At 39.2% G+C, this 21,913-nt stretch overlaps 1 protein-coding gene across 2 annotated transcripts in view; it reads left to right on the top strand.

The window, feature by feature from the left end:
* Positions 1-21,913, top strand: part of LOC117915748 (nuclear pore complex protein NUP214) — a 43,587-nt gene that overhangs the window by 3,311 nt on the left and 18,363 nt on the right. Inside the window, exons 4-5 of one of the 2 annotated variants that reach the window (XM_034831428.1) lie at positions 16,384-16,530; positions 20,239-20,363. In XM_034831428.1, coding sequence (XP_034687319.1) covers positions 16,384-16,530; positions 20,239-20,363 — 272 coding nt within the window. Of the gene's footprint in view, positions 1-16,383; positions 16,531-20,238; positions 20,364-21,913 lie in introns of those variants that run through there. The other variant, XM_034831429.1, reaches the window with a different exon arrangement.

The raw sequence follows: 21,913 nt of genomic DNA, 5'->3' as shown, positions 1-21,913 counted from the left end.
AAGTTGGCTTCAACAACCATGGAAGGTTCATAAGGATCTCGGAGTTTGCTACCAACAGGAAACCTTCTTCTGATCATTCTTGAGGGTGACAAGGGCAGAGGTTGGGAGAATATCAAAAAAGCGTTATCTTCAATGTTGGTGGTCCCCTATCCGAATGCAGAAGTAAAAGGAAGGAATATAAGAGGGGAAAGCTGGCCTCACAATAAAGTGGGCTCGATGCACAGATCCTATGCGAAGGCAGTTAGTGACGAAGGACCAAGAGGAGGTGGTCTAGTTCCAGTTGGGAGGTGGGCCGAGCTGTGGTATGTGAAAGCAAGTTTGACAGGGAGAATTGGGATGAGGTTGGAAGATCGGTGGCGAGAAGCTTAGGGAAGAATGGCGTTGTAACCATTGTACCCATTTCAGCTAGAAAAGGTGTACTTTTCGTTGAAACAACCGAGGAAGCCATATTTCTCCATGATTTGAGGAAGTTAAGGGTTGGGGAAAGGAACATCATTTAGCTGCGAAGATGGTCGCCGAAGGAAAATGCGGAAATAGACGGGAAGTTTAGAGAAGGCTGGATCAAATGATGGGGGCTGCCATTTCACCTATGGTCGGAGGTACACCTGAAGAAGATTGTGGAACAATGAGGGTTTGTAAATGAAATCGATTGGCGTACGTTGAAGCTATTCGATCTCAGCAGGGCGAGATTAAAGATCGCAATGAAGGATAGGGCAATCCTTCCAGCTATGTTAGAGGTGACTGATGGGGGTTAGGTGTTTACAGTCGTCGTCGTAGTGGTCGGAGACGAAGAAAGACGGAGAGGTAGCGAAAGGGTGAGCTGACTCGGGTGGTTGTCGCTACTCACTCGAGGACAGGTGGAGGAAGACGAGGGGAGAGTGGCAGATCAACAGCAGGGGGAAGATACCGTGTCGGGGAAGATAGCAGACAAAGGAAGGAGGGAGAAAGGGGTAAGGGCTGCCAGCTCCCGTCACAGTCTCGTTTGAATTCAAAAAAGTCAACAGATGGGTTGGACGGGATTGAAGAAGCAGGAGGAGATTGGGCCGGAGAAGAAGAGGCTATCGCCGATGTGGGCTGTCAGGCTTGTGAGAGGAAGGCCCTGTCGCTGGCAAATCCTGGTCCAAGCACAGTTATAATGGGCTGCAAGCTTAAAGGCCCGCTGGGCTTGGGCCTAAGTCCAGAAGAGGTTACCCCAGTTGAGACTGTGGCGTCATTACGCAAGGAAGAAGAAGACTCATCTTTTGCAAACGAAAAGGGAAAATCAGATCCTGGACTCCTCGAGTTTCAGTCGAGCAGGTTAGTGAAGAAGAAGGTGTTGTACAGTTCAAGGAAGCTGTGGTCAACCTTCTTTCCCCCAAGCTCAGAGCATCGACAGGGAATCCGGTGTAGCAACGAGCCCATTTTGCGCGGAAAAATCAAGGTGGACAGCGAAGAGGACCCAAAGACAGAGGATTCAGGTGCCGAATCTCAGGCGAATAGAGGATTAAATGCAAGCCCTCTCTTTTATCGGCGTTGTCCAAGGCTTCGCAAGAAGAATTTAGGGGAAAGGGCTTCGCCGCTGAGAAAGGAAGCGGATCTAAAAAATTCTTCATCCGACGAAGATATGGAAGGATTTTTGGGCCGAGTGGGGTCTGATCCTCGTGGCTCAGCAGTCATGGTTAAGCCTTCTTCGCCAGAAACCAGAGTTAAAGGGCCTAGCTTGTTGGGGAACTGTGGTTCTATGGTTGCGGAAATTCTGGAGGTAACGCCTTCACTTTTTCAGTTTACCCAGCCATATATACCCCCTTCTAATGGCTTCACTAAACCCCTCATGAATCCTTCCGTCCCCATTCTGAGTCCCTCTACCCCCATGCTTCCCGTTTCAGTTTCTCAATCTCTGGTTCCTATGGAAAACCGAGTAAACTCTGATTTTTTTTTCAAAAAAGGCAATGATGCTTTCGAAGGTCAAATTCCTGTCGATATCCCTAATTTAGAAATGGAGGTGATCCAGCCTGCTTGTCCTTACCAGATGTTCGAGAGTGTCAATTCCTTATCAGCTAATCTAAGATCACCTATCAAGGAGTCCAGTAAGGCTACAGTTAACCTGGGAGGTATTGCGGGGTCTCTTTCGGGTGAGTTCCAAATAGAAGGACTGTTCCCTAGGAAAATGGCAAAAGTACGTGAGGTTTTAAAGAATCTGGATATCAAGGTATATTCCAGGAGGAAGAGCAGATGCTCCATAGGATTGTGAGACTAATTGGATTTGGTTCAGAGATCAGGGTCAGAGAGTTTCACATGAAGATAATCAGTTGGAATACCAGGGGTTTGGGTTCAAAGAAAAAGAGAAGGGTGGTTAAGGATTTTCTAAGATCAGAAAAGCCGGATGTAGTGATGATTTAGGAAACAAAAAAGGAGGAGTGTGATAGAAGGTTCGTGGGTAGTGTTTGGACAGCCAGAAATAAGGATTGGGCAGCCCTTCCGGCGAGTGGGGCTTCGGGTGGGATTTTGATCATATGAGACGCTAAAAAATTGTGTAGGGAGGAGGTAGTGTTAGGTTCTTTTTCGGTCTCAATCAAGTTCGCACTGGATGGTTGCGAATCATTGTGGTTATCTGCAGTTTATGGCCCAAACAACTCAACTCTCAGGAAAGATTTTTGGGTGGAGCTTTCAGACATTGTTGGGCTTGCTTATCCGCGTTGGTGTGTGGGCGGCGACTTTAATGTCATAAGGAGAAGTTCAGAAAAATTGGGTGGTTCTAGATTAACCCCAAGCATGAAGGATTTTGATGATTTCATAAGAGATTGCGAATTGATAGATTTACCTTTAAGGAGTGCATCATTTACTTGGTCAAACATGCAAGAGAATCCAGTATGCAAGAGATTAGATTGTTTCCTGTACTCAAATGAGTGGGAACAAGTATTTCCTCAAAGTCTTCAAGGAGTACTGCCAAGATGGACATCGGATCATTGGCCGATTGTCTTGGAAACCAATCCGTTCAAGTGGGGACCAACGCCGTTCAGGTTTGAGAATATGTGGTTGCAACATCCTAATTTTAAGGAGAGTTTTGGAAGATGGTGGAGAGAGTTTCAAGGAAATGGGTGGGAAGGGCACAAGTTCATGAGGAAATTACAGTTCGTTAAAGACAAATTGAAAAAGTGGAATAAGGCTTCATTTGGAGAGCTAAGTAAAAGGAAAAAAGATATCTTATCTGATTTAGCTAACTTTGATTCCTTGGAGCAAGAAGGGGGCCTATCCCATGAACTTTTAGTCCAAACAGCTTTAAGAAAAGGGGAGCTAGAGGAGTTGATTTTGAGGGAAGAAATACATTGGAGACAAAAAGCTAGGGTGAAATGGGTTAAAGAAGGGGATTGTAACTCAAAATTTTTTCATAAGGTGGCCAATGGCAGGCAAAATAGGAAATTTATCAAGGAGTTGGAGAATGAAAATGGCCTAATGTTGAATAATTTAGAGAGCATAAAAGAGGAGATTTTAAGGTATTTCGAAAAGCTCTGCGCGAGTCCTTCTGGAGAACCTTGGAGAGTGGAAGGCTTAGATTGATCCCCTATTTCTGGTGAGAGTGCGTCTAGGTGGGAATCCCCCTTTACTGAAGAAGAGATTTTTAAGGCTATTTTTCAGATGGACAGGGATAAGGCTTCGGGGCCGGATGACTTTACCATTGCAGTGTTTCAAGATTGTTGGGAAGTGATAAAGGAGGATCTAGTGAAAGTGTTTGCAAAATTTCATAGGAGCGGAATTATCAATCAAAGCACCAACGCTTCCTTTATAGTTCTGTTACCCAAAAAAAGCATGTCAAGGAGAATCTCAGACTTTAGATCTATTAGCTTGATCACTAGTCTTTACAAGATAATAGCCAAAGTGTTAGCAGGGCGTCTAAGAGGGGTACTCCACGAGACCATCCATTCTACTCAAGGAGCCTTCGTTCAAGGGAGACAAATTTTGGATGCAGTTCTCATAGCCAATGAGATAGTGGATGAGAAAAGAAGATCAGGGGAGGAAGGAGTTGTATTCAAAATTGACTTTGAAAAGACCTATGATCACGTGAGTTGGGATTTTTTGGATCATGTGTTGGAGATGAAAGGGTTTAGTCCTAGATGGAGGAAATGGATGAAAGGTTGCTTGTCCTCAGTTTCTTTTGCAGTCCTTGTGAACGGTAATGCAAAAGGGTGGGTTAAGGCATCTAGAGGTTTAAGACAAGATGATCCTTTATCACCTTTTTTGTTCACTATAGTGGCAGATGTATTGAGTAGGATGTTATTGAAAGCTGAGGAGAGAAACGTCTTGGAGGGTTTCAGGGTGGGTAGGAACATAATAAGGGTATCCCATTTACAATTTGCAGATGATACCATTTTCTTTTCCAGTACTCGAGAGGAGGATATGATGACCCTTAAGAATGTCCTGCTAGTGTTTGGGCATATTTCCGGTTTGAAAGTTAATTTTGACAAAAGCAATATCTATGGCATTAATCTTGAGCAGAATCACCTTTCTAGGTTGGCCGAGATGCTTGACTGCAAGGCTTCTGGGTGGCCTATACTTTACCTGGGTCTTCCTCTGGGAGGGAATCCTAAGCCGTGTGGCTTTTGGGATCCTGTGATTGAGACGATATCAAGGAGATTAGATGGGTGGCAGAAGGCGTATTTATCTTTTGAAGGCAGAATAACCCTCATTCAATCTTGTCTCACCCATATGCCATGTTACTTTCTTTCCTTGTTTAAGATTTCCACCTCAGTGGCACCAAAAATTGAGAGAATGCAAAGAGATTTTTTATGGTCAGGCGTAGGGGAAGGCAAAAGAGACCATTTGGTTAATTGGGACATAGTGTGTAAGCCGAAATCGAGAGGGGGATTGGGTTTTGGAAAGATTTCTATAAGGAATGTCGCTCTTTTAGGGAAGTGGTTGTGGAGATATCCTAGGGAGGGTTCAACTCTGTGGCATTAGGTTATTTTAAGCATTTATGGATCACACTCCAACGGCTGGGATGTCAACAACATAGTTAGATGGTCTCATCGTTGTCCTTGGAAGGTCATTGCACTAGTCTTCCAATTTTTCCAAGTTTACTCGGTTTGTGGTAGGTAACCGGGATAGAATTCGGTTCTGGGATGACTTGTGGTGGGGGGATCAACCTTTGGGAGTCCAATATCCAAGATTACTTAGCGTAGTCACGGATAAAAATGCTTCTATTTCATCAATTCTTGGTTATTCCTGCCCTTTCTCTTGGAATTTCAATTTTCGCCAAAATCTTTCTGATTCTGAGATAGAAGATTTAGAGGGCCTTATGCGGTCTCTTGATCGTCTACACATATCACCTTCGGTTTTAGATAAGAGATCTTGGTCCTTATCTCCTTCAGGTCTTTTCACAGTCAAATCTTTCTTTTTGGCCTTATCCCAATATTCTGAGTCGCCTCCAGTTTTCCCTACCAAGTTTGTCTGGAATTCTTAAGTCCCTTTCAAAGTCAAGTCCTTTGTCTGGTTGATGGCTCACAAGAAGGTTAATACTAATGATTTGCTACAATTGAGAAGACCCCACAAAACACTTAGTCCCGACATATGTAAGTTGTGCATGAAGCATGGTGAAACAGTAGATCACCTTTTCCTCCATTGCTCTTTGACGATGGGGTTGTGGCACAGATTATTTCAATTAGTAAAGACGGATTGGGTTTCTCCAAGGAGCATCTCTGACATGTTATCTAGTAATTTTAATGGTTTTGGATCTTCTAAGAGAGGGATTGTTTTATGGCAAAACGCGTGCATCGCGTTAATGTGGGTGGTGTGGCGGGAAAGAAATGCAAGGATTTTTGAGGATAAAGCAAGAAATTCTGAGTATCTTTGGGATTCTATTTGTTTTCTTGCTTCTTTTTGGGCTTTTTGTTCTAAGGTTTTTAAGGGGATACCTCTTAACGTGTTACAACTTGATTGGTTAGTGGTGTGTAACTAGAGTGTTTGCTTTTCTCTCTTTGTATTTTCTTATATTTGTTTACTTGTAGTCTTGTTTCTCTTTGATGGGAGGATTCCTCATCTTTCTAATTGTACCTTCTTTTTATCAATATATTCCTTTGTCGTTTCCTATAAAAAAAAAAAAATCCTTAAATGCCAATCTATTTCTCGTCTTCCACACTGTCCAAAATATATGCAGAGGAGCAGCTCTCCACACCTTCTTGCGCTTTTTTCCCACAAAAGAACCATGCCAACTAAGAAGAGTCTCTCTAACTGAGGAGGGCAACACCCAAGACACCCCAAACAAGGTAAAGAGTAGCTCCCATAAGGCCCTTGTTTTTGAACAATGAAAAAGCAAATGATCTATTGTCTCCTCTTTCTCAAGACACATAAAACATCTATTTGCCAAGGACCATCCTCTTTTCTGAACAAGGTCTAGGGTTAAAGCTTTACCCCATGCTGCCTCCCACGCAAAGAAACTGATTTTGGGTTGTACCCACCCATTCCAAATACAGCTAAACGGAAACATAACAGGGCAGTCCGCTTCTAGAGCAAGGTAGAGAGACTTTGTCGAAAATTTTCCGCTCTTTGTTTCTGTCCAAACCACCATATCCTCTACATCTCCAAGCACTCTCTTTCCATGAAGATGCTCCAAAAATCTTTCCACCTCCTCCACCTCCCAATCATTTAGAGCTCTTGAAAAACAAGGGCTCCAACCCCCCTCGGCCAAGGGATCCCAAACATCCGCCACCCAAGCTTCCTTTTCAGCAGACAAGGCAAAGAGGGAAGGAAAATACTCACACAAGGGGGTATCCCCACACCATCTATCCCTCCAAAAGCTCACCCTCCTCCCACTTCCAACTCTAAAAGAGATTTGAGTGCCCACCAACTCCCAATCCATCCTTATTCCTTTCCAAAGCCCCCACCGTGTGCCTCTCTCACTTCCCGTGAACTCCAACCCCCTCTATCTTCCCCATACTCTCTTCTAATCACTTGATTCCACAAAGCATCTCTCTCATTTGCGAATCGCCAATTCCATTTGGAAAGGAGAGCCTTATTGAGAATGGAAAGACATTTGACCCCCAATCCCCCTTTTTTTTTACTTAAGCACACCACTTTCCATCTTACTTAGTGTGGTTTTCGCTCCAAGTTGCCACCACCCCAAAGAAAGTCCCTTTGGATTTACTCTAGTCTTTGTCTAACTGAACTTGGTAACTTCAGTAAGGACATAAAGTAAATAGGGAGATTCGACAAAGTGCTTCGAATTAGAGTTGCTCTCCCCCCCTTTGATAAGTATTGTCTCTTCCACATGGCCAATCTTTTACGGAACCGCTCTTCCACTCCATCCCACACTGATATTGTCTTAAACGGAGCACCCAAGGGGAGGCCCAGATAAGTGGACGGGAGACTACCCACTCAACAACCAAAGTCCAAGGCAAGATCATCAATATTCTCTACCCTCCCTACTGGAATGAGTTCACTCTTCTCCAAGTTAATTCTCAAACCTGATACAGCCTCAAACCACATAAGCAGCCAGCTTAGGTAAGTCAGCTGATCTTGAGAAGCTTGGCAAAACACCAATATTATTGCTTTTTATTTATAAAAAAAGATGATTTAATCTTTTATTTATACTTTTTCTTTGAGATTAATTATCTTAGAACAATTATGTTGATTAAATATTAAAAAATTTACTTTAATTTTATAGATATTTTGTATGTTTGGAATTTTTATCTAATCATGTGTTTAATTTGGTAAGTTAGATTTTCTTAATTCTTGTTTATAACATTTAGTCATGTTACATGATTTTAACTAACATTTAAATAATAAAATATTCAAGCCTTTTTAAATATGAAAATATATTAATATTTATTTAATTAAAAAATTTTCAATTCAAATATTGCCCCCTTAATATAAATTTCTTGCTCCAACATTGCATGGTGCATTGGTTGTACTTTAATGAAGTTAAATTCCTTGTGGAAAGAAGAAATTGTGTTAGAATCTCCTCAACCATTAGAGGTTTTTCGGACTTCATAGAGGGGCTTTCCTTGATAAATCTCCTTCTAGTGGGAGGTTCTTTCATTGGGTGTGGATGATTGAATAAATCTTCAATGTCAAGAATTGATCTCTTTCTTACCATGGGAGATTAGGAGGATCAAGTTACTAATATGGTGCAAGGCTTGTTGTTAAGGCTAGTGTTTAATCATTCCCCTCTTTTACTAAATGGAGGCAAGGGAAAAGAGGGATGTCCTCTTTAAGATTTGAAAACATGTGGCTTAAAATGAAACAATTCAAGGGTTGTGACACAAACTTTTTCAGCTAGCCAAGATGGATTGGGTACCTCCGAAAAGCATTTCAGACATGATGTTCATCAATTATAAAGGTTTTGGCAAGTCCAAGAGAGGGGTAGTTCTGTGGCAAAACGCGTGTATAGCTTTAATTTGGGTTGTGTGGCGGGAAAAAAATGCTAGGATATTTGAGGACAAAGTTAGGAATTCAGAGAATCTTTGGGACTCCATTCATTTCCTTGCGTCCTTTTGGGCTTTTTGTTCAGCGGGTTTTAAGGGCATCCCCCTTAACGTATTATAACTTGATTGGCTAGCAGTGTGTAGTTCCAATAGTTCCAATGGGACGACCTAGTATATTGTTATTTTTTCGTGTTGTTTAGTTTTACTTTTGGCGGGAGGATTCCTCATCCTCCTTTTGTACTTATTTTTCTACATATATATTCATGCGTGGTTTCCTATCAAAAAATAAAAAATAAAAATGAAACAATTCAAAGACTTAGCTAAGTAGGTGGGAAAGTTACTAGTTAGTGGTTTTTTTTGGTTTTGTGTTAGCCTCTAAATTGAAAGTATTAAAGGGGATCTCGGAGGTAGGAACAAAGAGCTCTTTGAGAATGTAATAGCTTGAAAGGCTTGTGCCTTGGATCAAATAAGCTATTTGGATAGGAAGGAAAGTGAAGGGTTATTGTCCTTGGGGCATAGGGATGCTAAAAGTTTAACATCAGAAGCTTTTAATCACTAAGCTATTTAGAAAAAAACCTCTTAAGAGGCAACGACCAAAGAAATTGTGGCTAAAGGTAGGTGATAAAATATGAAGTTTTTCCAAAATGTCATACAAGAAATTTCAAAGAAAGGATTGGGGTGTTTGGCGAGTGGGTGATGGAGGAATCTAAGATTTTAGAAAGGGGTGTAAAATTTTTAGTAAAAAACAAAATCTCTTAAAGGCAAAAACTAAAGAAATTGTGGCTAAAGGAAGGTATTAATAATTTGCTTTTCCGGTGTTGGAACATGACTTTTGATGAGGATTATTCAAGGGAGGAGGAGATGATGGCGATGAAGAGCAATAGATGATTGTAGTGCAATATATGTTAGCATTGTGATAGAAGATGATTGTCAGGACTTGTTTGGTGGAAAGGAAATCCTTTCAAGTACGTTTCATCAAGAATAAAGGATCTTGGTTGTCTTTGTTTGAACATAGTCGAGGAGCTTCATTTTTAGTGAGATTTTGAGAAAGAAGAGATTGAATGGTTGTTAGGCCATTTAAAGAAGGCTTTGAAGACGGATTAAGTCATTGGGTTTTAACCATAAATACAAAGGATGAACATAACTCATCTTTTGGAGGTGTTCGTAAACCTTAACGGTAGATGTTTTCGAATTACCGATTTCATGACAATCCGAAAAATAACTTTTGTGGTCATTCCAAAAGGATATAAGAGTTGGGGTTGGATTGTAGTGGGAGAAGCTTTAACAACTATGATGTTATATCCTTTCCACTTTGTAGGCAACAAGAGATTTCACAAAGTAGCAATGGAGGAGGTTAAGCTAGTTTCAAACCCCATAAAACTTAGTTTTGCTAGCGTGGTTGTTGGGGAAGGGTCAAGAAAACAAGGTTATGAACCTACGGGAAGGTGGGCCAGGGCGGTGGTCTATAAACCCTCTCCCGCGATAGCAAGTGTGAGCAGAATTGCAATAGGCAGGGCTTTTGCCAAAGTTGTGGGAATGAAAGGGGTGATTGGCATCACTAGTACTTCTGAGAACCAAGGGATTTTCTTTGTAGAGTCTACTGACCTAGCAATTTATTTACATGAGAAGAGGTTTATTTTGGTGAGCGAAAAGATAAAAGTTAAGGTATATAGATGGAATTCAAACATGAATGCTACTATCTCAGGGTGGTTTCGAAAGGGGTGGATTGAGGTGAGGGGATTGCCTTTTCATTTGTGGTATGAGATATATCTATTTCACTTAGCAGAATGATGGGGAAAGGTTATCAAGATCGACAATCAAACTTTCAAGCTAGTAGATTTGACGAAGATTCAACTTAAGGTTGAGGTTAAGGAAAATGCAGTGATCCCCCACAATTTCTTTTTTTTTTTTACTTATAAAAAAAAAAAAAAACTTTGATAATGGTCGTTGGAGAAGGCGTTGATGATTAATCGGGTAATGTTGAGTTGAATAAGGGGTGGGTGTTCTATTTTTGGTGGTCATGTTAGCTAGGAGGGGTTGCAAGAAGACCGAAGGGCTGAAAGGTTGCCATGCTTCAAACCATGTGGGTGTTGTTGGGACAGGATAATTGCATTCCATGCCATGCTAGCTAGTTTTCGAATTTCAAATTTGCTAGCAATTGTGAAAAGGATAGGGACTGTTCCTTGCATTTTAGTGGGCCTTCTAATCAATTGGGTTAGTTTGGTAAGCAAGCAAGTTGTATTAAAAGGGAAGCAAACCCAATTGTTTGAAAGAAGCCCAAGCCGTGGGCTGGATCAAAATAACTTGGGGGACCAAGTTGACCCTTCCTTAGTAAAAGGAAGACCAATTCAATCAGAAGAAATAAGCCCAAATTTTCTTGTGGGCCAAATGACCATCTCGAGCTAGTTGGTGTTGCTTTTAAAGTTTGACCCTTCTACTTACATCCAAGGATCCGGAGCTCAATTTTCATTTCTTTGGAGAACCAAGCCTCACATCTCTTAAGGCTTTGTGGGAGAGGTTTGCCTCTTTCTTTTAAAGGTCTGTTCAAGGAAAAAATTAATGATTCGAAGTTACAAAGGGATGCAAGGGAAGAAGAGTCTTTTGCGATAGGTAGAGATGCGAGCGAGGACCCTATTTTGAAGAGGCTTTCAACAATATAGGTTGTGAGGTCCAAAGGAAAGGGTTTGATTGGCCTTTCAATTGAAGCACACCTTGTCTTCTCCTCCCTCATCTACCCCCTTACCAAGCAGTCTTGCGAAGAAGCGCTCCATATCCTGAATCTCCCAATCATTTAGATGCCTGGAGAATCTTGGAGACCATGCACCTTTATCATTAGAGTGAGACCACAAGTCTGCTACCTAAGCTTCCTTTGAAGTAGCTAAGGCAAATAAAGAAGGAACAAAAACACTCAAAGGTTCGTTGCCACACCATTTGTCATTCCAAAACTTTATCCTTCTCTCATTGCACATTGAGAAGGAAATTCTACAATTAACTGTCTCCCACACATTTCTTATGGCCTTCCATAGCCTAACACCATAACTCTTGCCCACTTCCTTAGATTACCAACCCTTCAACTTCCCCATGCTTACCACTTATAATTTGTCTCCAAAACACCTCCCTTTTTGTTGCAAAGCGCCAATTCTATTTACACCATAGGGCCTTATTGAGAAAAGAAAGACGCCGAATACCTTGGCCCCCTTTCCCCTCTTATCTGAACAAACAGTGACCCATTTCACTAGATGAGACTTTCTCTTTATTGTCCTTCGTCCCCAAAGAAAGTCTCATTGAATTTGCTCCAACCTTAAGCTTACTATCCTTGACAGTCGGAACAAAGACACAAAGTAGATTGACGAGCTAGAAAAAGTGTTCCTAATTAGAGTAAGCCTCTCTCCTTTCGAAATATATCGTCGTTTCCACATTGCCAATCTTTTACTGAACCTTTCTTCCACTCCATCCTAAGCAGCCAAAGAATTATGAGGGACACCTAAAGGAAGGTCTAAATAGGTGGTCGGAAGCACGCCCACTCTGCAACCTAACACAATGGCTAATTGCTCCAAGTTCTCCACCCTCCCAACCAAAATAAGCTCATTTGTGATTAGGTTAATCTTCAAACCTAGAGTAAGCTCTCTCGGGAGTGGGTTTTTGGGATGCAAAAGAGAGGTTGGAGGAGTTATCTATTGAGGAGGTGGCTGCGAGGGAGGATTCAAGGGTTGAATTTTGTTAATGGGCTATTATGGAAGAAACATGTTGGAGGTAGAAGTCTAGAGAGGTGTGTTTGAGGGAGGGCAATAGAAATACCTCTTTCTTTCACAAAATGGCAAATGCACATAGAAGAAGGAATACTTTGGCTAAATGGTATACGGTTTCAAAAGCATGTGGTGTTGGACTCTCATAATACTTTATGGAAGAGAGAAATCTTGGATTCAACTTTTATTGTCAATGAGACTATTATTTTTAAACTAAGGAATGGTAAAGGGGGAGTTATGTGTAAGTTAGACATTGGAAAACATATGATCACATAATTTGGAGCTTTCTGTTGCTTAAAATGGGGTTTAAGTAGAGGTGAATTGATTGAATTTAGTTTTGCATCTCAACAATGAGGTTTTTGATTTTGTCCTATGTACTATGGTGCGTCATCTCTTTGGCTCTTGTTCATAAAAGCTTATTATTTGCCTATATAAAAAAACGAAGTTTTTGGTTTTGGTGAATGATTCACCTTCTAACTTCTTTTTCTAGGGGTTTGCAATATAAGGGGGTTCTCTATCCCCTTCTTTTTGGTGATGGTAACCCTTATTATTCTCTTGAGAAGGGTAGGGGAGGGAGATTTCATTTTCGCTTCAAGGTGGGAGAAGTGGAGATTTTTTTAACTCTTATTTGCTTATGACACCTTATTTTTTTCAAACCAAGATTTTCCACCTCTTATTTACTTATGACACCTGACTTTTTTTTTTTTTTTTTAATAGATAAAGAAAATAATATTAAACGGAAAGAGGAAACACCAAAATAGTGCCCTCTAAGTATACGAGGAGTATACAAAAGCAGCCCAAAGGCTCGAAACCAAGGGAGGAGGAAATAAACAACAACCCCTACCCTTACTTAGAGCCTAGCCACTCAAAAAAGCTAACAAGAGAAGAAGGGCTCAAAACAACAACACCTGACTTTTTTCAAACCTTGTTTAGACCAATTGACCTACATGAGGTAGGTTCTCCAATGGTTTGAGGGCTTTTTAAGAATGAAAGTTAATTTGAACAAAAGAGAATTAATTCCAATAGGGGAGGTCTCTAGTTCGAGGGAGTTTGATCCAATGTTAGGTTGTGGGGTGGTAAAGTTTCCTACCACTGTTTTAGGTCTACTCGTGGGAACTCCTTTCAAGTCCTCAACTATTTTGCCATAGTAAAAAAGAGTTTTTTTTTTTTTGAAAAAAAGCTCTATAGAAAAGGCAACACCTCTTATAGGGTTAAAGAATCACTTCGCTAGAAGATACACTTTGCTGTTAGCACTTTATCATGTCTTTTTTTGTTGTCCCTAAGGAAAAAATTCAAAAGAATTTCCTATGGGGGGTGGGGCTCTCGAGAAGAAACCTCATCTAGTGTAATGGTTAGTGATTTGCAAAGATAAAAAGTTGGGGGTCTAGGTATTGAAGTGCTCATTCTTAATAAAACCTTACGTGAAAAATGGTAATGGAGATTGTCTTTAGAGAGGGAAATCCTTTGGAGATGGGTCAAAGTAGGAAAGTGTGGGGGAAGAGTTGGGAGGATGGTGCTCTCAAGTTAGAGGGATAGGTAGGGTGTTGGGTTGTGGAAGGCAATTAGAAGAGGATGCATAGCTTTTTCGGAACAAGGTATTTGGTAGGTAGTGGGAGAGTTATCAAGTATTAGTTAGATGTTTGGTATGGTGATTCTCCCTTAAAGGACTCCTTTCTGTTTCTCTGTTCTTTTCTGCAACTTTTAAGAAGGCTTGGTGGCTCCTATTTGGGTGGTAGAGGGTATCTCCTTAGGAATCCGTGTTTCTTAAAACATTTCCAAGATTGGATGTTGGATGGCATTGAGGAGTTATTTTGGAAGCTTCAAGTGTTAGGAGGTGTAGTGGAAAAAAGGATAGTTGGTTTGGAAGGCTAGTAAAGAGTGGGGATTTTTTAGTGAAATCTATCTATTGTGTTTTAAAGATGCATGGAGGGGTGCCATATTCCTCAAAGGAAATGGGGGGCCTCCTAGTCTCCTTCAAAATTGTATTTTTTTTTTCTCATGAGAGGCTGCATAGGAAAGGATCCTAACCTTCGATTGGCTCTAAATAAGAGGGTGGTTTTTTGGAAGGGAGGAAGAAACAGACAGTTTAGAGTTAAGGAAGCGTACAACTTGTTGGCCAACCCCAATGACACCGCATTCCCGACAAGTTGTATTTGGGTGGATAGAGTTCCAACCAAAGTGGCGTTCTTTGCTTGGGAGGCTACGTGGGGGAAGGTGCTTACTCTTGACAGGCTCCAAAAAAAAGGATAGCAACTCCCTAATTGTTGTTTTTTGTGCGGGTGTGAAGAAGAAACTGTAAATCACATTCTTATATATTGTATAGTGGTCAGAGTTCTATGGGATATTGTCCTTGGGTTATTAGGTGTTCAGTGGGTCTTTCTAGAAACTGTAAAGGAGGTCTTAACTTGCTAGAGGGGCTCTTTTGTGGGGAAGAAAAGGAAAAAGATATGGAAATCCATCCCGTTGTGTATTTTTTGGACGGTTTGGAAGGAGAGGAATAGATTAGCCTTTAGAGGGGGTGTGTTAGATGCTCAGAAACTTAAGAATTCTTTTGTTTGTAATCTACGGAGGTGGGCTAGATTGTCTATTGGAGAGGAGTCTCTCTCCCTTATAGGCTTTTTGGAGTGGTTAGCATCCACTTGAGGGGCGGTGAGGCTCTTTTTGCTTTCTTTTTTGGCTTGTGAGGCCCTAGCTATCTTGTATACCCCCTGTATGCAGTGTGACTTTTTGCCTCTGGTTTAATTCAACTCTGGCTTACTTTTAAAAAAAATAAAAATAAATAAGAGGGTGGTTTTGGCAGGTTATTGTTGTATTTGTAAAAATGCAGAATAATCAACTACTACCTTCTTATCCATTGCGGGAAAGCTAAGAGGCTTTGGCACTTCTTGTTTTCTTTGGCATCTTTTGAGTTCTTCCTTCTTTGGTGAAACGATTATTGTGCTTTGGTGGAAATCCATTAGGTTTTAAGAAGAGAAGGAAGCTTTTGAGAATAGCTTCTGTATGCTTGTTCTAGACAATTTGGCAATAGCATAATTGAAGATCCTTTGAAATGGTGTAGTAATTATATCCATCTCTTAAGTTGTCTCCATGAAGTTTCCTCCAAAATAGTTAAATGATACGTTTCATCCCTTAAAGCTTTTGTTGTCTTATTTTTTTTCGTCTAATAGAACCCTTTGCCTATCCTTATTACTTCAAAAGCTTATCCTCTCTAAAGCCTTCTCTTTCTAAAGTCATATTACCACAAGCCTTTTCCTTTTCATCCCATAGATGAGCTTTAAGTAATTTTTTTTTTCTTTTTGTTTCGATAGGCAAATAGAACTTTCCTTCAATATCTGGTTAGAAACCTCTACCTTGTTGAACACCCGACTATTACATTCTTTCTGTACTTATCGAAAAAGATGAAGGAAAGGAGTGATACCCCAACTATCCTTAACTTCTTAGTCATGCCTTGAGCCTTCTAACCCATTGATTTTGGAGGAACCTTTTTTTTTTTATATAGGTAATTTTGGAGGAACCATTGAATTCTAAAATAGCAAATAACATATCTCACATCTACTGGACCTTATCATAGCCATTCAGAATATGATTTGCTGATTCAACATTAGCTTTGCAAAGATTACATCTATTCACTAAAGATGGTCTTTTCCTCATTATTTGCTCCATAGTTAAAATCTTCGCTTAAATGGGTTCTCAAAAAGGGGAAAAGATAAAAAAACCTCCCTCAAAAGTGGCATAGGAAACTCCATACCTCTTTTGCAGGGGAAAATAGTTATATCTTCTTAGCACATTGAATTGTAAAAAGACTTCCATTGGAATCCTCCCTTCTCCATCCTCTCCACAAGAGGCTATCCTCCCTTTCCTCTATTAAATTCATAGAATGAACACCCTCCATAACACAGTCCTACAACTCCAGCTCCCCCTCCTGAAAAGCTCCCAGAAGAGCTTTAATTAATGTTTGGTGTGGGTGTAATAAGTCTGCTTTGTTCTATTACCTAAGCATTGCTTGATATAATTATTTACTTTCATTTTCATATTGCAAATTTAGTTAGCTTTATCTGAAAGCTAGCCTGTACAAAATTGCTGTTTTGATGTTGTTGATCTTAATAAGCTATGATTACTCTATATATCTTTTGGTATGAAAGTAGAATTATTGTTGTATCTTTACTTATCAAAAAAATGAAAGTAGAATTATTGTTGTATCTTCTTCTAATTGTTTATGTTTAACTTCATCTGTCTCATAGTTGAATGGAGTGTAAAAGGAAACTCCATTGCTGTGGCGAGAAAGAATACTCTTAGCTTACTGTCATCAAAATTCAAGGAAAGGCTGTGCATGTCTCTATCATTCAAGTCATGGATTGGGGATTCTGGTGTAAATTGCACTGTAAAAGGTATTCTGTTTATTATGCATTTAATCCTTTGCCTTCTCTAAATATTATAGTTTGTTTGACAAAACAAACTTGCTTGGATTTTTTTGCATTGGTTACTAGCTATATTACCAATTGATGAGTTGCTTGCATATGGATTGTTTATCCTTGCAGTTTTAGTCTCTTAAAAAATTTAATCTTCTCTCCTATCAAAAAAAATTTAACCTTCTCTTTTCTGCCATACTCTCATCCGGTTATCTATTAGAAGTCATGGTTTTGCCCTTATCCAATCAAAACCCATGGCATAATTTCCCTGATGGCTTATGCCTCCTCTAAACATATTCTTAAATCTTTTTTGTAGAATGTATGGGTATGCAAACAATGATACAATGAGATCTAGCATAAGGGGAAACAAGAAAAAAAAGGTTAATCCTTTGAAAAATAATTACAAAGTGTATGATTAGAGATGCTTATAGGTGTATTTGAAATTGGTATGATGTTTGCTTATATGGTGTATTAATGTTTTGCAATTAGTCATCAAAATTCAAGAACAATAATGTGAATCTGAACTACCAGGTTTGAAATTTTCCAATATGAAAAACGTTGAAGTTTTTTTTTTTGATAGGTAAAAAGAAGTAGTATAAAAAGAAAAGAGGGGACACCAAAAGCAGCGCCCTCAAAAGTATACAAGAAGTATATAGTAAAAGCCTAAAGGCTCATTGCAGAGGGAGAGGGAAAGCAAAAAACATCACCTTCCCTTACTTTGAGCCTTGCCAATCAATGAAGCTAATAAATGAAATAAAACTCATATCTACGAACACCCTAGACCAAGATCACAAATTACATACAAAAGAATTCTTCAATCTGTGGATCAATAACTCCTCATTGTCAAACGCTAACAAGTTCCTTTCCTTCTATATTGTCCAAAATATACATGAAGGGGTCACTTACCAAGCCTTTTTATGTGCTTTACCCACAAAAGACCCATGCCACCCAAGAAGAGTTTCCTTCATCAAGTAGGAGAGAACCCAAGACACCCCAAAAAGGGAAACAAGCAGATGCCAAAGAACCCACGCATTAACACAATGAAGAAGAAGGTGATCGACCGTCTCAACTTCAAAGAGGCAAAGAAAGCATCTATTTGCCAAATAAAACCCCCTCTTTTGAATCTAATCCAGAGTTAAAGACTTTCCCCCAAGAACATAGAAGTATTATTAACAGAAAAAAAAAGTACAAGTACAGGACAAGATGAGATACCTACAAAGAATTTGAAAAATACAAGAGTTCAGTTGCCATACACACTCTATGGTTGTTGAGGCTTCCACTTTGTGAGGATAGGCTTCCAAGTGAAAAAGGAAACCATGTTTTTAAGCAAAATCAATGATCAACACCTAGAACTCTCCTTATGCCATGAGGTTCCTTATCCCTACCAAGGGGCTTTTCTGAAGCCTTCAAGTAAGGCTAGTAACTGCCCATCAATGATGAACTCTTTATCCATTGGCTTGAAGAAAACCTTAATTAGTTCATTCTTATCATATCTAATGATGCCAACTATGCCCAATTGACTCAAACAAACATCCATCAAAATTAAGGTTTTCAACAACTTACTGGAAGGGAGACTTTTGACACCTTAGATCTTCTCTCTTTTAATTTAATTTTTAATGAACAACCATCTTCATTTATCTTTAAAGATAACTAAAAGGACAAACAATTGTTTAAGGAGGTATAAAAAAGGTTATAAAGTAATCAAATGTTGAGCCTCACAAAAACTAGCCTAACCTTACAAATAAAAAACCAAGGTACAAAGAAGAGAAATATAGCACATTCAAGGGGGATGAAGGTCTTTGACAAAGGAGGCCAAATGCTTAGCTCCTTGTTTGGCTAAATGGTCTACGACTTGGTTGGCTGAACGGGGAACCTAAGAGAGAGAGCAACCCAGCCGATTGACAACATTTATGATTTTGTGCTTCCAATTGTCAAACTTCCATGAATTCCTTTTTAATCACTCAAGAAATAATAGTGGGGGAATCTCCTTCTATAGTTAGGGTGGAAAGGCCTAAAGCTTTGGTCTTCTACAAACCCTCCAACAATGCCAATATCTCTACCTTGTTGGCCAATCCCACACATGCTTGCTTAGAGAAGACTCTCAACACTATATTAGAGTGATCTCTAATCATTACTCCAATACCCAGTTGCCATTGTACCAAAGGAATATGCATCAAAGTTTAATTTTACTAAACCTATTGGTGGGGGAGACCAAACAATCATAACTTTCTTCCTCAACTTGTTTGAGAAGCAAGCACTTCTCCAATCCAACCTAAAAGAACATTTTCTCTCTTTTGATTGGTTGAGGAAATAACCTTCCAATCAATAGTAGTACCATTAATAGTGAGGCCCACAACACATCAACTAGTTCCTATTTTTTTCTTAAAAAATCTAGGCATTCCTTTTCAACTAAATCATCCACTAGTCGGCTAGCTTAGTATCTTTCTGCAATACTCTACTCCAGAGTCTTCTACCAAAATCTTGGAAGTAGATGACTTACATATTCAAAAAATCTCCCCAATTACCCAAGAATCCCATGCTAGAGAGGAGTTTTTGTTGAAGCTCATAGTGAATAGAATAATGAAAAAAAAATGGTTTAGTATCACATTGTTCACTTACTTTCTTACGTGGCCTAGTGAGTACTTTTGTGTCATTTTCTAGTCTCTTCTACACTCTTTAATGGTTGAATTACAATTTTAGCTTTTTGGCCTATGCTGTTATATCTTGTGTTTGCCAACCGTTCGTAATGGGTTTTACTTTGGTGCTTTATTGGCAAAGAATATCTTGACTTTTTTCTATAGGTGAAGATTAATTTATTAAAAGAGGTGCCAAAAGTGGGTGCAACCTAAGTTGACAAGATGTATACAAAAGCCACCAACAGGTAAAAGGACTGGAAAGAGAATAGAAGAAGTCACACCACTAACAAGAGCCCACACAATGAATGAAATCTAACAAGGATAATGTGGCATCTCCAAGAGACTTTCTAGCTCAAAGAAAAAGAGCATAATAAGAGCCTTTAAGTGATTGATTTGAGCACTCCTTGTTTTCAAAAGATCTACAATTTTGCTCTTGTTAATTGGTCTCAAATAAACATAAAGGGGATATCCTCCAAACCTTCCATAACATTCTTCCTCCCAACAGAACTCCCATGTGAACCCAATAAGATCTCCCTCACTAAATGGTGAAGCACCCAAGGGATACTAAATTTTGTTCCATGCATTTCTCTTCTTTGATAAATTTCTTTGTTTCATACAAAGAAATGTAAAAGTGTACTATCTATTTTTATAAAATCCCAAAGTTTGTCTTGCAAGTACACATATTTAACATGAGAACATCTAAAATTTGATTTTTGACCATTTAGTGAAAACATAATACCTTGAGGCTTCATGTACTGGGTTCACTCTCAAGTGGACTTTCCTTTTTTAACAAATTAGGGTTATTTATTGTTGTAATGTTGGATTTATACCTCACCTTGAAGATATTAATTATTCAGAAAGCATATGACTAGAACTGTTGTGTGCGTAATGAAAATTCCTTGCTTGTATGTGTATAAATTTAGTTGTTGAAATGTTGTGCTTGATAGTGTGGTGTCTCTTTTATTAAAAGGCGTGGGTTAATTTATTCCTATCTGAAGTATTTGGCATTGGTGCTTCTAAGTCTAAATCATTGCTTGAATAATTGCACCAGTGGATTCTATCAGGTGGGTTCGTCCTGACTGCATCATTCTCGGGTGCTTTAAGCTAACTGCTGACGGAAAGGAGGAAAGTTTCATGGTCCAAGTGGTCACAAGCAAAGAAGGAAAGATCACTGATGTTAGTAAATAATAATCCCTCCAATTTTAATTGTATTTCTCTAGTTATGGTTATTCAGAATGATTATTAGAAATGAGAGGTTGGGGGTTCATTTTGTTGGACCATGTTATTGGTAATTTGTAACTTAAGCTAGTAGAAACATATTCAGTATGTGTTTACTGCTTCAGTCATTTCCTTGATTGTCAAATAGCTTTATCAAGATAGATGAACATGAATGAAGTTCAAATAAGTTTAAAAAGCAATTTAGTTATAAGACTTGGATAAAAGATGCTGAGCAAAAGAAGTGGGTACGACCTAAGTACGTAGGAAGTATAGGGGCATCTAAAAACAAAAAAGCAGGGGAAAACGGCTTCAAGACAAGGCCAATGGAGGAGAGAAGTGGACTCATATTTTTCTTGGAGATTAGGGTACCCTAGGTGATTATTACTTTTGAGAAATTTGCTTTGTCAAACAACAAGCTTCTATCAAGATTTAATTTTTGAAAAGGTTTGGAATATGAGAAAGAAAAGTTGTGCTGTTATGATCTCTCAAGAGGCTAAATATGCTTGATTGACCTAGATTTCTGAAAGAGAAACCATCTAAATTTAGTTTGAGTAATAGAGTGGGTAGTGCACTACTCAGTAAGGAAAGCCCTTTTGAGCTAGCACGAATCCTTAACTGGGACAAAGAGGAAGAAAGCTTGGAAAATTGCTCCCTTATCCCTATTTTAGACCATATGCTAGAAGAGAAACAAGAGGACATGTGAAAATTCTGAAAAATTAGATCAAGCAATCATACAATCATTTTTGTATGATTTTTTGGAGTGGGTCAGGGTGTATATAAGAGATTGCTCTTTTTACTTGTTGACCTTTATTAATTGGTTGAGCTCTATGTAGGTGGGAGTTGGTTTTTGTGTTTCTCCTAATGTATGGTGGCCTTTTGGCACCCTTGTATACATTGTATATACTTCAGCATACCCCTTTGTTTAGTGTCATTTCATATAATTTTTTGATAGATTTATTTGCTTGCCAAAAAAAGATATGACAAGAGCGGTATGGATGTTTCTTTAAGCAATCTTTGGCTTGGAATGAGTGTTTCCAACTTTGGTCAGAAATCTCCTTCTCAAGTAGAAATTTAAGGGGTTGGATAAGAAGAGAAAAACTGTTTGACTTATGACTCCCCTTTGCTTGTTTTGATGTATGTGGAAATAGTGTAATTGAAGGATTTTCTATGAAAAAGATCTCTCAGATCATAGGTCGAAGGAGTTCTTCATTAAAACCCTGTTTGAGTGGTCCCATGCTTCATTGGAATTGGAGCACTCAGTGATGGATTTCTTAGATGACCTTACTTGTAGATGGTTTGGTTTTTTTGCAGGCTGATCTTGTGTATGTCTTTGGTGTTTTTTCTGTTATGTGTTATGTATGCTACTTGTATACATTGGGTGCACCCCCTTTCTTTGAAGCTCATTAATAAATGCTATATTTGTTTATACTATATAAGAGTTTTAATTTTGGTTGACAAGATGAAAAATGAGCCATAACAAAATTTCTTAATACAAAAAATGCAATTTA

This window comes from Vitis riparia, chromosome 6 (assembly GCF_004353265.1).
Source record: "Vitis riparia cultivar Riparia Gloire de Montpellier isolate 1030 chromosome 6, EGFV_Vit.rip_1.0, whole genome shotgun sequence".
Classification (NCBI taxonomy): Eukaryota; Viridiplantae; Streptophyta; class Magnoliopsida; order Vitales; family Vitaceae; genus Vitis; species Vitis riparia.
The sequence above is the reverse complement of the archived record's forward strand: the minus strand, read 5'-3'. Positions and strand labels throughout refer to the sequence as shown.